General features: G+C 33.4%; 1 protein-coding gene across 1 annotated transcript in view; it reads left to right on the top strand.

Moving 5' to 3' along the window:
• NOVA1 (NOVA alternative splicing regulator 1) overlaps nt 1-17,317 on the top strand; it is a 158,737-nt gene that overhangs the window by 112,623 nt on the left and 28,797 nt on the right. The window contains exons 3-4 of the mRNA XM_072864951.1: nt 6,324-6,490; nt 16,982-17,053. Coding sequence (XP_072721052.1) covers nt 6,324-6,490; nt 16,982-17,053 — 239 coding nt within the window. The remainder of the gene's footprint in view (nt 1-6,323; nt 6,491-16,981; nt 17,054-17,317) is intronic.

Below are 17,317 nucleotides of genomic sequence, written 5' to 3'. Positions count from 1 at the left end.
GCTATGACACTTTGCACGTATGAGGAATGTTCTTAAATGTTGCGTTTCAGGTTGTGTACATTTTGTCATTTATACAACAAAGGTTTTTCACATCTGTTTAAAGTGTTGTGAAATACTGCTAATGCATTTGAATAAAACACACTTTTATTGTCTGACTTTCATTTGCTGAGGTTTTATGCAAGTGTTGAGAGGAAATGTTATATGCAAGGAAGAGTTTATCTGATTTTCATGTTAAGTGTGCTATTGAAAATGTTTACGTTGCTCAGGAATGGTGTCAAAGTGCAGTCCTGTTTTACCAAGAGCTTTTGTAAGATCAGTTTTAGGCTGAAGGTGGCCACTGGCGGTGTTATGTAGAATCCCACTCTACAGGCCGTTTGATTGTGGGTCACAAAAATAAACGTATGGGACATTAGGATTAGTAGACTGCTGTACTGTGAGTTGTCAAATGAAAAGCTTAATGCAGATCAGCTGATGAGGGATTGTAGTGCAGCCTTTCATTTAGTTAAGGTTTTAGCTTTGGCTCCTCTGTCAGGTTTTCCCTTTCAGTGTCAAAAGAAATTGGCATGGTACACTGGAAAAATATAAGGAGATTTAATTAGTGGATGTATTGGGATTACCCTGGGCTGGTAATGCATTGTGCTTTTTAGGTTTTCAAATGCTCTTTAAGATTGATGTAAAAGCCCAATGAAATGTATATAGAGTCATATAAATGCCAGACAGTCCTTTCTGAAAGGTACAGTGCATTCCCCAAAACATTTCAACTAAGGCTTATAAAATACAGAAGCACATTTAACATTTAGTGAGTGTTTCTGTGAATATAGTAGAATTCTTACACATTGAATCAGAGTCTTTAAGCAAACAATTCAAAGTTTAATGGTAACTATATATAGATGTATGCCTGTTAAGCATAGAAATAAAAACATTGAAAGCATCAGTGTCCTTTATCATGTTGGGTCTTCTAGCATTTATTCTAATGGTTGTTTTAAAAGCTGTATTGGTTGTCTAATAAGTAAGTAACAACCTTCTCGGAGAAAAAGCATGTGGTCTGTTGTTTTGAAGTTTCACAACTGCATTTAAAATGTTCTTGATAAAATTAATGTGATGTGGTTGCCAAGGATATTTGCCAGAAGTAAAGTTTTAGGTGGTTGAAGGAGGTGGAAGGGAAAAGGAATGATTAAAAAAAACTTATTGCAAGCTATTTAGCTTTTAGGCCTAACTCACTAGATTTCAAAGCAGTTTTTTATTTACTTACTTTTAAATTGCCTGATGGCTGCTAATGGTTTCATCTTTCCCTCTCCCATGGAACTGCAGAGAAAAATAATATTTTATATCATAGAATCATTTAGGTTGGAAAAGACCTTTAAGATCATCAAGTCCAACCATTAACCTATCACTGCCAAGTCCACCACTAAACTATGTCCCTAAGCACCACATCTACATGTCTTTTACCTCCAGGGATGGTGACTCCACCACTTCCCATGCCATATCTGTTTTCATATTAAAAATGTAGGCCCAAAAAATTTCCCCCTAAAACCTAAACAAAACAAAGAAAAAACTGATTAAGATTTCTTTTTTCTCCATTAGTTTTAAAAATCTATTTTTGGTGAGCAGTACAGGCAGGCTTTTTTGTGCAATTACATGCTGCGTCTTTTATTTGATAAGAAGAAGTTGAAACATACATGCGCAAATTGAATTTTATTTCTCATATAAGAGGAAAGAAACCACATTTTACTTGCTGAAAAGTAGAGCACATACAAATATTGAGTTATTTACTTGGTTTCCTTAGAAAAAGTAAACATGAAACAATTGTAGCATCATCATCATCATGTATTTAGATAGTGGTTTTCCTATTTTGCAACCACATGCAAACTTCTGCCATGGACTTTAGTAGTATTCAACATACATAACAATATTTTTTCTGGTTTTTTGAATGTACAGGAGTGATGACCATCTACTCTACATTTGGTCATTTTCTGTGGTAGACTTATTCTTGTATATGTTTTATCTCTCTATATGTAAAAGACAATGTACAATACATGACCCTAACTCTGATTTGAATTGTAAATAATTAAAAAATAGAATAATTTTATATTGGCTATGTTTGCACAAAAAAAAGGCACTGATTATTTGGTAATTTGGCTTTCTCTAAGTCAGCTACTTCAAAAATGAGATCTGTATTTTAAATACATATTTTGAAAATCATATGGCAAAAGTATGCATATAGATGGTTGAGCTTTTGTTCGGAGAAATGTGAAAAAAGGAGTGGATGCAACTGTTAAACAACTGAAAATGATAAATAATCCGACAGTTTACTTTAGACACTAATGGAGCCTAAAAGCTTTTAAAATGACAGAAATTTCACCAACTTCAGTGATTCATAGGATTATTTTTGTTATACAGGTTGGTCATATAGCTGGCAGTTTTCTTTTCATGTGACTCTTGTAAATTATTGTACTCTGTTATCTGAGTGAAAAGCTGTTAGAGTTTTGTGAAGGAATACGACAACATCACTTCAGAAGATTAAAGCAATTCCCAACTGTACATGTATACAATTCCTCCACACTTTTTTACTCTTTTTTGTTGATGTAACCCTGGAAGAAAATGTGCTACTATTGTGATGGACTTTAAAAATGTATCTTACTCTACATGAAATGCGCTTTTGCACAATTGTATCGCTTCATGGAACAGTGATTTCTGTTTACTGCATCCTGGTTTATACATACTAAAATGTAGTGTGTTTGGTCTGTAGTATGACATAAAGCATATTTTTATTATATTGCACCTTCTAAAATAACACAGATTGTAGAATACCCTTTAGTCACTTAGTGTCAAGTCTAATGAAATTCCTGTTTAGCATCGACTGTTTTCCTTTCAAATGTTTTGACAGTAGTCAGCCCTGTTAAGTGCTTTCCGTATTAGGCTCCGGTAGCTTGGACGTAACCTGATCTGTGTTTTGTTTCAGTGTGTTGTCTGCTGACCCAAAGAACACTTGCATTAGCTGCATTGATCAATCCACATCACATCTCATCATTTAGGAGACAATTAATACTGCGACGTAAAGACTCCCCAGAGCATTTTCTTAGGGCTGGATTGCTTTACACAGAAACCACAGGAGTTGTTTGCAAAAGGGGGAGGAAGCCAAGTAGGAAGAAAAAGCATTAAGAAAGCTTTGTCTAGGAACCAAGTGTCATTTTGTGTGGTGACTTCCACTTATGTCATTTAAACTCTGTTTTGACGGAATGTTTTGGGGAAAAAAATTAACTGTATTTTGAAGTTGATTTGTTGAAAAGACACTATAACAGGTCACATATAAATTCGAAAAATCTTGCTGTTGACAAATAGGCATTTGGTTGTGATACGTTTATAACTTGCTGTTAAGAGTGTAATCATTTTAACTATATTTTATCTCAAGGATTATTAACCTGACAGCTTTTGAAATACTGATTGACATGTTTTAATCCTAATTGTAATTATTTTTAAATAACATATTTTAATAGAGAAAAAAATGTTTTTCTCATTCTATCAGTTTTGCTGTAGAGCTTCTTCCACGAAGTTGAATTTCAGTATTGCCTGATACTGTTTCTTAAGAAAAAAGTCTTTGAAAGATTTTAAGTGTACATGAATACATTAATTTAATGAGCAGGCAGGGCTCTTAGTGTGCTGTTTCATCTTTAGGTAATGAAATATTTAATTTTTAGAGATCATCCACAGAAGCAGACGAGAAGCATTTACTAATAAAAACCAATTTTTTTCTTGCAGATGACTAAGATTACTGTACTATTCTCTGTTAAAGACTATGTTGCAGTGTTGTAAGGAGCGTATCTTAAGATGAGTTGATAACAGTAGATATTACTAAAGACATAAAATTGATAGGAAGGGAATTTTAGGGAGGAGGTTACTTATCTCCCTGGTACATTTCTCTAATCTATGTATTGCCTGTGATTCTGTGCAGATTGTACAATGATAATGAGGCCAACTAACATGTTGTGAACTTCAGAAATCATTGCAAATTTGTTAGTATTTACCACATCATTGCATTGTAATTTTCATTTATTTAGGTAGAGTGAATGAATTTTTCATCAGAAAAGATTCACGTGTGACCATATCAATAATATTTACTAGGAATACATCAATGACAAAAATTATATTTATTTTTGTGGTAATTCCATGGCTCAAATTTGTAATTTTACTTCCACCACTGTAATCTTGAAGCAAAACGTGCACTGGCATTGAATAGAGATATGTATCTGGCATATCTTTGGCAGTATTATTATGTTTTCAGGAATACACTAATATCATGATATTTCATGTTATAATTTTCTGCTGTTAGTAGAACTGTTCTACTGGTATTTGAAGGTAAAAACATGGTGATGAAAAATCATTAATTTGAGTATCTTGGAAACGTACAGAATGTGTTTGTGGAAGTATGTACTACCTGAAATTTCAAAGCAGTTATACTTGAATGTCTAGGTTGTCTTGTTTTGTTATTTCTGCAGAACAAAAGTGGAAACTACAATACTCCCTTTTAAGTTTCATTTTTCCAACTCTTGTTAGATCCTGTTTTCCAAGTCAAAACTGATTTTGTGACACCTATTTAATTGGTTTGCTATGTGGAATACAGTGCGGTGTCATTCTTGTTTCCTTAGAATCAATACTGTTTGTTTATATTCTTTGTGTAGTAAGGATGTATCAAGCTGTAACCGAATAATAAAAAAAGCTTTTTTGCTATACAGTAAAGCCATACAAGATCATCTAAAACCACCTAGTCACAAAAATAAATGAAGTATTTTTCCACAATTCTGCATCCATCTTTGGCCATCTTGTAGATGTTTTTAATTAAGAAATCAAAGAAATAAGGACTGGTGTGGTTTTTTGGTAACACAAACAGCACAATTTCAGTTTGGAAAAGGGTTGTGTGGCAATGTAGGCTTTGTCTAAGCCAAAAAAGAAATTCTCTAGAAATAGAGAATTATAACTAAAGCTATGGTAGTTATTTAATGTTTGTTGGTAATCTGCATAGAATTGCAAATTCTGTGAGGTAGTATACAAAAGATGAGATAAACATTGCACATCAGACTGTCTTTCTCCAGGCTACAGGGACAGGCAAGTCACAAGAGTCAATGAAATTAAAGGTGAGAGTAAGTAATGGTGATATAAGGGAGAGGGAGTGACAGCCAATACAAGTGCTTCAGACTGGAGAGGAGAATTGAGCAAAATGATACAGAGCAGAACAGAACGGTTAGAACTGAAAACCAGGCAAAACTGAAATGACAAGAAACAGAGGATTACACTTTGCTGCAGAGTTTGGGAATGAGGAACATGTTCAAGGACTGTTTTTCTTAAGCATCTGTCCTGTCTTTACAAATGAGTACGGTGGGAAAGTGTCCCCTCCTCTGCTTCATTGCAACCAAAGGTCTAGTATTCTTACATGTAGAATAAATATGTATTTCACCTATGAGACTTATTTGAAAGTGTATAGTGTTTTCCCACAACCTAGAACATGGATGCTTAGAAGGTAGTCACGTGGAGTCTAGATATCCTGCATGAATGGTATTCAGCATAACTCTAAACAGAAGTTCTTGAAATGTAATTTGTGGGGTATTGACTACTTATTTGGTACAAGCTTTCATAATTTCCAACTGCTAAATCACATTAAAGACAGCTTAAACTCCATGTATTCAGTAAATAATTGCAGTTATTGCAGGAATGTTGTAAGGTAGGAAGGTTATAAAAGACAAAGTGGATACTCAAATATATAAGATCAGTTGGCCTTGAAAGGTCTTGCCATAACAACTTGCAGCTGTTTTAAGAAATGATCTAATAATGTCTACATTAAATGAATGTATTTGCAGTTCAGGTGTTCATTACAAAAGCTTATTCCAAGTGCCTCTATAATACTAGCTATTATGCTCAACCTTGTGTTACCTAAAAGTTGTACAACATTTTAGGCTGATCTAGAACTGGACCAAAATCATTTAAAAGGCATGTATTCTGCACACGCTTACCTTATTTGCTAATATTTCCAACAAAACCTAATGGGTTTTGTTCTTTTATTTTTTTTTTTTCTTCTAATTTATATTATCCAGATTGGCTTGGAAAGTTATGTGTTTGTAGGATCTACACAAAAAGGAGTTGTTTAAAACATCTTCAGACCATCAGTATGTTATCTTTTGGAAATATCTCCTTTCACTTGTATGTTTACAGAGGTATTGCTAGTTGGTTTTGCAAGGTTGCTTTTGAGTGCCGTCTTTATGCCATAATTGAAGCAGTTTGCGGGATCTTGAAGAATCCGCTTTATTCAGATCAACTTCTGGTATTTGCAGGTACTACAGAGCGGGTGTGTCTGATCCAGGGAACAGTTGAAGCACTAAATGCAGTTCATGGCTTCATTGCAGAGAAGATTCGAGAAATGCCTCAAAATGTGGCCAAGACAGAGCCTGTCAGCATTCTACAGCCTCAGACCACTGTTAATCCAGACCGCATCAAACAAGTGAGTTTTTGGTTGGGAATAGAGTCACAGCAGCTCCTTAGAAGTCTTAAAACTTTAAGGCTGTGAGGGGTCAACATATCATGTTCTTTAAGAAAATTACCCTTTAGTAATTCACTGGTCCTCTTTTTCCTTATACTTACGTGTTCCATGTTTCTCAGCAGTTCTTTTAGACAGTGTTTTATAAGTTTCAATGACACGCTCTAATGTGTTTCTTTCATAAACTTTTGTTTACTGTATAAGGTGATAATACATTTCTAGGTTTTACTTAAAGATCAATGAATTTTAATCTTAAAAAATGAATCTCTTTGTAAATCTTTAGCGTTACTAAAAATCACAATTAACTGAATGTTTCCTACTTTTATGTATATAAAATAAAAACAAAAATGTTAATTGTTGGGTTTTATTAGATCCTATATTAGATACTTTAAAATCTTACCTGTAAGAACTTGAAAATATAAAGATAATTTACTTGGGATGTTTTCTACAATTTCATTTTATGTTATTTTTGGCATCTTTTTGCCTGTTTTACACTGACTTCTTTCAAAATTTATGGGCAATGCAAAATATATTTGCAAGGTATTATTGATCTAGTATATTTTAGTTCATTACATTTTCCAGAACAATTTTAATTTTTTAAAAAATTGCCCTGTAAGGAGAGTGTGAAATGTGTCATACAGGATTTAAAATTATTTTCCATTGCATTGAATAAGAAAAAGATGAAGAAATGAGTGAACATTAGTAAAATTTTGTCTTGTCTCTCTATCCTATATAGGATAGATTTTAGTTTGTCACCTGTCCTATATGGGAAAAGATTGTTTCGTCCTTCTACACTAGCAAGATTCAGTGTCCTATAAAGTAATTTGGTAACTGTATGCAATTACTTTACTTTGTATATAGTGACATACACAGAATGCTTATATGAAGATGTGTTTGAACACGATGACTTTGGCACTATCAGACTGCTTTAGGTTGATGAAACTGTGCATAAGCCATTGTATATTATTTCTATTATTTACTACTATATTATTTTTTCTGTATATGCAATACTTTTACATAAAAAATACGCTAGATAATTTATAAGAAAATACTAAAAAGAAAAGCTCCAATTTTATAAGATTAGTTTCTCAATTATTAGACAGGAAAATTATTATGCCTGAGATAGAGATAAAAAGCTGAATAGATCTGTATTTTGAATGGCTTTTCTGCTCATAAAATGTTAGATTTTATGCCAATACTTCTTAAACCAATGGGAAATGAGTGTTCTCTGTTACAATGAAAAGTGCTTTTCCCCTTTGCAATGAAATGAAGCTAATTTTTAGGTAAGTCAGTAAGATCTAGATTACAGAAACGAGATTATAGAGCTGTTTAGTGACATACCTAAATACTTCCTGTCTTGTATCTGAAGTTGATATAGCTTGTCCACAATACTTCTCCAGAAAACTTATTTGTAAAGATCTTGAGGGTTTTTTCAGTTTGTGTTTTGTTTCGGTTTTGGGTTTTTGGTTTTTTGTTTTGTTTTTTGTTTTTTTTTAGTTTGGTTGGTTGGTTTGGAGTTTGTTTGTGGTTTGTTTTTTTTAAACACAATTCCATGTTTGGAGTGTTAAATTAAATTCTGGAGGGATGGATTAGTGAACAGAGCCGCTGCCAGTGAAGTTAAGACACAGACTAAATAAAACGTATAACTCATAAGACTGTGATTTATTGACTGGCTCTACATCTTAAAATGTAAATATATTACCTGTATACATACAGGTGCATAATAATATGGCTGCAAATATTTGGAGATACGCATGCGCATATGTTGAGCAGTTTTTACCACAATTAATTTTTTAACTTCTCTTTTAATGAATCTATTTATGATAAATTCATACGCTATAAATATTGACTCAATAAATCTAAAATCCATTATTTTTACCAAGAAGTGAAATTGTTAGCTTAGAAATAGAGTTTGCAGTGAAGTAATCTATCCTCCAATGTCAGAATATCCTGTATCTTAATGAAAGATATAATACCTCTATTTAAGAAATTAAAAGGATATTTTATAACGGGTAATTGTGATCTAGAACTCCAGTGTAGCTTTTTTTTTTTTTTTAATAGCAGACAGGTTACAATGTGACTAAAATGATCAGGATAATGTATAATACAAGTCATTTTGAACTTGGAAAAAAATAAGACTATGAATTACAATTTCTTCTTTTACACAAACTTTTACATGGTTCTTCCTGTCTTAGAGTACTACCAAAGAACTTTGGCACCCAAAGTATCTTGTTGCAGATTGAAGAAAGTAGACTTAGCATTTGAGATCAAGAGTTGATTTGAAATAATAAATTTTACCTTCATTAGGAACTTTGAAGATATTTTTGGTGTTTTTTCTAGCTGTTTCTACCAAAAAGCAAAGGTAGTTTTCTGTCCATGAATGAAGATACCTGTAGTTGAAGCCTTGCAATGCCACCCATGTCTATATGAGCATGCAGCTCTCATTTCTCTATTGTCATTTCTTTATCCTGGGCTGCTTTACTGACACTCGCCTCAGAGAAGCAAGATAAGAAAGGAAATAGCTTCTGGCTACAGTTTCAATGAAGGAAGTCAGTAGATAAACCCTTTGCTGAATGCTTGAGTTTCAGCACTTTCTGTCTTCAGGAAAGGCATGGATATACATGGAGGCTGAGTCTGGCCTGGCATTTCTACTTACTAATGGAAGTCACTATCCAAACATTCTGGTCACTTTCTAATTTCAGCTTTTTCAGCTTCACAAGATTTGCAAACAAATCTATCTGGTTCCTTTTGAGCCTTCTCCACTGCATTTTTCCACATCTCCTAATCCTATGGACTTATCAGTAGATACCAGGTAGTTCTCTCCTCCAAGCAGATCTGATAGATATTTAATTGACAAATGTTTGCATCTTTTATCCCTATGTAACATAGGCAATCTCTTCTGTGCCCTTTTACTTCCTAGAAACTGCTATGAGCATCTAACCTCTCTTTTCTCTCTCTATTAGTTGAAGCATCACTCCAACTCTTTCAGACTATATTGTAACCCAGGGGAACAGAATACAGTTTTCATAAAGTGATCAGGAGCCTGAGCTGTTTTGGCTTTGTAATTAGCATGCAAAGCTTTAAATTTCACCTCTAAATTAATAGCAGCTCCTATGAACAATGGAAAAGCCTGCATAATGTGGTCTTTTCATATCACCTTCTTCAGAAACTATTGCTGCTTCTTTGTATGTTAGTTGAATATTCCTTCCAGCTTTCAGTCGTTTTACAGATAGCAGGTGCTGTAGCAGCCTGTCCAGGAAGCACATGGAATCAGAGACTGCCATTGCAGAACTGTGCATTATATAGAAGGAAAGATGTGTGATCTTATAGGTAACTCTGCTTTAAGCAGGAGTTTGCACTGTGTGGCCTTCTGAGATCCCTTCCAACCTCAATCATTCTTTGATTCTGTGAAATGTTTAGCTATTGAAGCATGGACAAAGGTTTTAGAAATTCTTCCTTGAAAATCTAGAGTAAAGCTTTCACATATAGAAATTCCAATTAATGTTTTCATTGGAGCCAGTTTCATTTCAGCTTTTTCAGTAGATAATTAACCTCTCACGAGTCTTTAACTTCTCTTCATTAATCATGGTCCCAGATATTGTATTCAAAAATCTGCAAAACTGAGTGCCTGAACTCAGATTTGTAAATTCACATTCTTCTAGTGAAAATGACTACTTTTACTTCAGAAATGCTGATCAACAAAAAAAAAAAAAAGGAAACATTCATAATTTTTAAATAAAAAGTTTTACTTTGAAGTGCTTAAATAGAACCTGACTTTAAGAATACAGATCTGAAAATATTGGCTTAAATTGAGGATTTTTATTTTTTTTTTTAAATACAGGATTTGAGTTCTTCAGACTAAAGACTGGGCAGACTTCATAGAATCATAGAATGGTTTGGGTTGGAAGGGACCTTGAAGATCACCTAGTTCCAACCCCCCTATGGGCAGGGATACCTTCCACTAGATCAGGTTGCTTGAAGCCTCATCTAACCTGACCTTGAACACTTCCAGGGAGGAGCCATCCAAAGCTTCTCTGGGCAACCTGTTCCAGTGTCTCACCACCCTCAGAGTAAAGAATTTCTCCCTAATATCTAATCTAAATCTACCCTCTTCCAGTTTAAAACTGTTACCCCTCATCCTATCACTACACTCCCTGATAAAGAGTCCCTCTCTATCTTTTCCTGTAGGCCCCCTTTAGGTACTGGAAGGCTGCTATAAGGTCTCCCCACAGCCTTCTCTTCTCCAGGCTAAACAACCCCAGCTCTCTCAGCCTGTTCTCACGGGGGAAGTGCTCCAGCCCTCAACCATCTTCGTGGCCCTTCTCTGGACCCGCTCAAGCAGGTCCATGTCTTTCTTATGCTGGGGGCCCCAGAGCTGGACGCAGTACTCCAGGTGGGGTCTCATGAGAGTAGAGTAGAGGGGGAGAATCGCCTCTCGACCTCCTAGCCACAATTCTTTTGATGCAGCCCAGGATATGACTGGCTTTCTGGGCTGCTAGTGCACATTGCCAGCTCACATTCAGTTTTTCATCCACCAATACTCCCAAGTCTATCTTTCCTTAAGAAACCTTCACTGGTTTCTTAAAATGCCTTCAACCCTTCTGATGAGCCTTTCGTCTTTTTATCATATATTTAAAGCAACAGTCTGTCACCTAGATGAACCTTACTAAACTCCAGAATATGAGAAAATAACTCTATATTTTTCATTTGAGATACATAATAAAAAGTAGGTTTTTAAATCACTGTCTCCTCATCTAGTCAACAATTTCTCATAAACTTTTCTCACTTTTGAACATAGGTGAAGAATCCCACCAGTTACCATTCTGCAATGAATAATAAGATATGCAGGTGTGTTTACAAGTTGTGAGGACAAAAAAAAAAAATTGCCATTATTTACTAGAGAGACAGTTCTATACATCTAGATCCCATGGCAAAAGTTTAGCATTCCATAAAAATATGTATACTATATCATGTCCTCGTGTACCCTTGACTTAATTCTGGTGCCAGATCACTGTTTTAATTTTGTTTCATTTCACCATTGTTGGATATAATCTCAATATGTATGCAAAACTATATTTATGAACACAATTAACTCTGTAGCTGGTGATTAACTCTTCATTGTATGTGCTTCAAAACTGGAATGCAAATAGAGATTTTGTTGGGGGATGAACAGCAGCATTCAACATTGCAAGAATTTTCAGCAGTGTTCTTAACTTCAGAATTTTCTTAAGAATATCTCGTGCCTTCTGATGGCTTTGTAGTTTTGGTGGTATTTTTCCAAATCCAAAGGGAGCCCAGAAGCAAAAGATGACATTTTCTTTCCTTCTAGGACTTGGGGTATTTTTACAAAAATCTTAGACCCATATCTTCTTATGTGTTTTGATGCCTGTGCCTGGTTACTTAAATGAGTTTTCTGGTATTTCTATATAACAGCACCAGATCTTGTAGTAGTTCTGTTACTGTGACAAGTTTTGAGGAAAGAGAAGGTCCTGATTCTTCTTTGTCCATTTTACTGTAATCTTCATCCCAAATCGTTCCCTCCATCCAGAGTTGCTCTGATGATCCAAAGGGCACCTGCTGGTTTGTTTTTTGTCCCCAGACAGAACACGAGATAATCTTTGTTCTACATCATACTTACCACACTTTTTTCCTTTTTCAAAGACAAGTCCCCAAGAGTTCATAAATACAGATAAATTAGCTCTATAAACACCTATAAGTAAGCGTTCCATCTATATAAGCTAGCTTTCTTAGTCATTTTGTCTTGCCCTATGCCCTGTGTGTTCTTCTACACAAAAGCAAAGTCAAATGCAAAGAGGATGAAATATCTTCAGAATGTATTTTATTTGTTCTTTACAGAAGTGAAAAGGTAGCAAATTAAATTAGATCACTGAAGTCATCAAAGTAGCCTTTTTACAATCTGGTTTGTAAATAAATTATTAATCCTTGATTATTTATTTTTCCAAATTTTATTTTCAAAGTGTGTTATGTGTTTATACAGCAATCACTGAGGTGAGGATCATTTGCCAAAGTTACAGATTAAAGGCGTTCACAGCAGATGAAAAGAAGACTCAATAAGTTTAGCAAAGCAAGTGGTCTGTTTAGAAAGGCTCATCTCTGATACTGTTGAAAGTCTAGTAAGTCAGTCTTTTATATTGTTCAGCACAACAGGGCCTTGCAGTGCTCTCTGTTTCTCATTTTAGCTGCAGAAGGTATTCAACTATTTAATACGATTCAAAAAAGATACCACTGTTTTAAAGCGCATTAAAATATTGGCTTAAGCAAATTAATTTTGTCACCACATTAATTTCAGGGATTTAAAAGCACCAATATTAATATATGCAAGACTGAAACTCAGTATTAGCTTAGCATTAATAGTAATTTAATGTGGGTGATGTTATTACCAAGATTTTCTTTGTTTGGCAAGCCCTGTAGTGAGAAACTAGAAATCAGTAAGCTGTAAATGCAGTTTCATCTTCACATTTAAATGATGTTCTTTATATGCTTTCATGTCTCTAACCCTGTTTTTAAATGGTATTTCATTTTCTGCCTTTTCTTTCTACTCTTCTATATATAAATATACTAATAGGTACTGAGAATTAAATTAACTGTCTCAGTACAATCTTTATTATCTAGGGTATAAGTATTGAAATTTTTTTAGTATATATATAAGGGTGTGACTTTTGTCATTTATACATAGCTCTGCATGAGGCTATTCATGAAGTCATTGAAGGAGGGCTCAGAGACCTTTTGGAACACTCTGCAGATGGAATATATGTATTCTATACTGCCGTGATACAGCTATATCTTCACTCTGTTACTCAAAAATATGAAGCATGGAAGTGTGATGCTTTGACCATCTTTCTGCACCCTTTAGTATGTTGTGCAGCCTGAGAGCAGTCTCTCACAGTAAAATGAATTATTGTGAGCAACACAAGGAAGAAGTATTTTCTTGGGCTTTCAGAAAATACTATACTCAAATATGGCTCAAACAGAATTTTATTTCTAAAATTAAGCTAATTTTTTATTACTTAAAACCTGTTTTCTCAAACATCTGTTCTAGAAGCTTAAAGTAAAAACAAACAACACTCTCTTACCTGTAAATATAGTCTTCCATTCATTGTCTCATAAGTAATAGGAAAGGAAATAATATTTGAGAAAACAGAGAAGACCAATTTCACCATGGCTTGGACTATACTATTCAAGATACAGCTTAAAAAAAACCCTCAGGTCTTAGAAGTGGAGTGTGGCAGAAATTCTGACTGGCTTTTTTCTATAACCTTGCCAGCAGTCAACCTGCAATTTCAGGAAAGCTTCAATTATAGTACACATGTTTCAGTCTCAAAAATTGAAACTCTGTAATGTAAATTCATCTTATGATTTCTAATCAATTTATACATCTCATTCCCAGAATCCTAATCACTACTAAATTCGAGTGCTTGCCTAATGCAAAACACTTGCCAAATTTTTTAAAAATTATTCTATGCTGCATAATAAATCAGAATTATTGAGCTCTGTCCAACTTTCTTTAAGAAGTAATTTTGCGTAAAAGTTCTTGCAAAGCAGTTGAGAGTGTATCAATAAATTACTTATCAGCCAGTGGAAATTCAATACAAAATCCAAATGCTTGTGTTTCTTTTTTTGTATTTTTGAGAAATTACCTTGTGTTACTTTAATATTGCAGAAATAAATAGGTGTGTCTCCATAAATTAATGTGGCTCCAGAATTATACAGAAGCATGAGAAGGGATGAATTTTTATGAAATGCTGTCAGTTCTTTTATATACATATATATATATATATATATATACACTTTTATATATTTATATGTATAGATATATTAAAAAATAAAAGCAGTTGTATCAGTAAACAAAATGAGAGATTAACCCTCAAACACAAACAACCTGATATACAAAGAAAAAACACCAAAAACACAAACCAAATAAGCTTATTGCTATTTTCAGTATTTTGTCATTGGTATGTATATTTGGAAAACAGTACGTATGCCCGTATTTGATTCTTGTTAGTTAATACAGTTGTTTTGCTTTTAAAGGTTTTTATCTTTTTTCCATTGTATTTTAAACAAGCTTTTGCTAAAATGGCATTGTGAAATCCTTCTACTTAGTAGATTTTATAGAGATGATACTCAGGTGACTGTTGAACTCCTTTTTCATCACAGCCATATATTTCTGTGCTTTAAGAAGATCGATATTAATTGAAAACTGAGATGCTTCCAGTTTCTTAAATGACTTGTGGTATCAATGATTAGGTGTGTTGAAGTGTTCTACATATTTTCTTATAAATCCACTAGTTAGATTTAGTAACACCTGTGAAGAAAAAACTATTTTTCCCTTTATTAAGTAGCCTAGCATACCAAAACAATATACAATACAGTATGCCCTAGTCAGCAGTGGTGTTGATCACACAAACTATCAGATGTCTGAAATATTTTACTCAAAATATATTTTCAGAGTTTTGCTGGAGAATAGTAACCTTTTTTTTTTTTTTTTTTTCTTTTTGGAAGTTCAGGGTGAGAGTTTAATATATATTTTTTATATATATATATATAAAATAAAGAATCTATAATAAAGAAGACTTATCAGGATAAGTTACAGTCTGGTTGTGTTTTTTTTCCTGTTAGTTTAAGCTTAAATGAGGAAGTTCACTGGAATTTCAGACTTTGGTAAGAGAGATACTACATCATCCCACTAAAATCAGAAGTATAATTCTATAATTCAGTAGAGTTGGCCCTGTACTATTGTGGAATCTGACATTTCTTTTTCTAAATAATTCTAGCCCCTCGTGAATGAACCCATGTTTTGTACACAAAGACATGGGAGAATCCTTTATAATTGGCGTGATTTTTCACAATATATAGCATCTGCTGACCAATAACATTTTGCCAATCTACATATTTTTTATAATTTCCTATACATGGTAGTATTTTTTACTTAAGCCTCTTGAAAGAGTCACAGTTGATGCTTAAGCTGTATATGTTTTACTTTTGTTTTTATTGTTTTATAACATAAGTTACAAGTTGGAAACGCAAAATAAGGATCTGTTTCTTAAGATTTTTTTTTTCCTGTTTTGGCTGCTTGTTTATGTACAAACTATGAAAAAATGGATCTTCATATTACTTAACATACAGCTAAAATATTTGTGTGTGCATATGTACAAGCCCATATTTTGCTAATACGCAACTTTATGCATTCACAGTGTCCCAGCTTTCTCATATGCATTAAGAGTTTTAGTGCAAAAGTATGTATACCTATTTTATGAGGGACTGTCAATGATTGTAAGTAACAGAACTGCTGAAAGTGTGAAATTTTGCTTCATTTATTTCTAAATAGTTTTGGTTAGTAATTATATGACCATATGATAAATCACTTTGTATAGTATTTTACCATCTTATTTCTTAAAGTAAAAGTAGTGTAATTTTGGATATTTTATAATATTTATATATTACAAAGATGTCAAAAAACATGCTTTGAATAAGTATTGTATGTTATGTTTTGAAAATTGGAATTTTACATTTTTACTACATTTATAAAAAGAAAAGAAGAGTTATTCTGTCAGGATCTAATACTTTAAAAAGATAAATGTGTATATAAAAATTTTAAACAGAGCAGTGCTTTTTTGATATGTTCAAGAATTAATGTTAAGCTTATGTATATTATTTAGAAAACATGATCAATAAATATGACTCTTAATTCTTTTTTGTGTTTATTTTGAACACAGGCCTGATGATAAGTTATTAACCTTTGCTCAACTAAATGAACATTTTTAACGCTAATCATAAATATATTGTAGTAATTTGTTGTGAAGGTATTAGTTGCATGTTCATCCATCATGAGATTGATGTTTACATTTTTTCACCTGCCTCTTGATTAAAAACGATCAATAAATATTTTAGCAGCTAGTTTATTGCTAAAAACTCAGTAGCTTCAGTGTAATTGTTGTAAGATATGGAACACAGTTTGCTGGCTATAGTCCGTGCTATAGAATGGTGCATTATAAGGTGCCAAAGTAAATGTGTCTAACTTCTTTCAGACATTGGCCCTGTTTGTTTGTAGATTGAGAACTGTTTCTAGTGTGCTCATTGAACTTGCTGGAATTTGTGTTTACTATAGTCTTCATTTTCCCCAAGAGGAGGAGAGAGGAAAGAATATATTCCTCATGTGGTCAGCATATTTTTGAGTATTTATGTGAGTTCACCATCTTGATTTCAAGTCATGAATTTGTTTTTACATGCATAAGCATGCATATTTACATGCATTATTTATCCAATTGACTTTAAATTCCATTAAGTTCCAATGAGTAGGAGAAAGATTTTGTCGTAGGCATTTTTTATTTATTTTGATTTTCTAGTTATGTTACTTTTGTTGGTTTATTTATTTTTTTAACTGTTCAGTCTAAGGCTTGTAAAGGTTGATTTGCTCCTGAACTGCTTTGTTCCCAGACATTGCCATCTTCCCCAACTACCACCAAGTCCTCTCCATCTGATCCCATGACCACCTCCAGAGCCAATCAGGTACAGTATCATCCTACCATCTACACCATACTTTTCACGGGTGACAGCTTGCAAACTGGAGAAAAAGATATGGTGGGTTAAGGATTTATTCGTTCATTCACATATATACACCCATAACCATAGATATCTAACTCTTGTTAGAAATTGGTAAATTGAATGGAAAACATTTTTATTCTTTTAATTTGCTTTGTTGTCTTTTTTAAATCTCTGATGAAAGCAAAATATCATGTGAATAGTCTTTTTTTAATTTGATTTGATTAAAAA

This window comes from Ciconia boyciana, chromosome 6 (genome assembly GCF_034638445.1).
Source record: "Ciconia boyciana chromosome 6, ASM3463844v1, whole genome shotgun sequence".
Classification (NCBI taxonomy): Eukaryota; Metazoa; Chordata; class Aves; order Ciconiiformes; family Ciconiidae; genus Ciconia; species Ciconia boyciana.
Note: the sequence above shows the minus strand (reverse complement) of the source record. Positions and strands in the feature narration are given on the sequence as shown.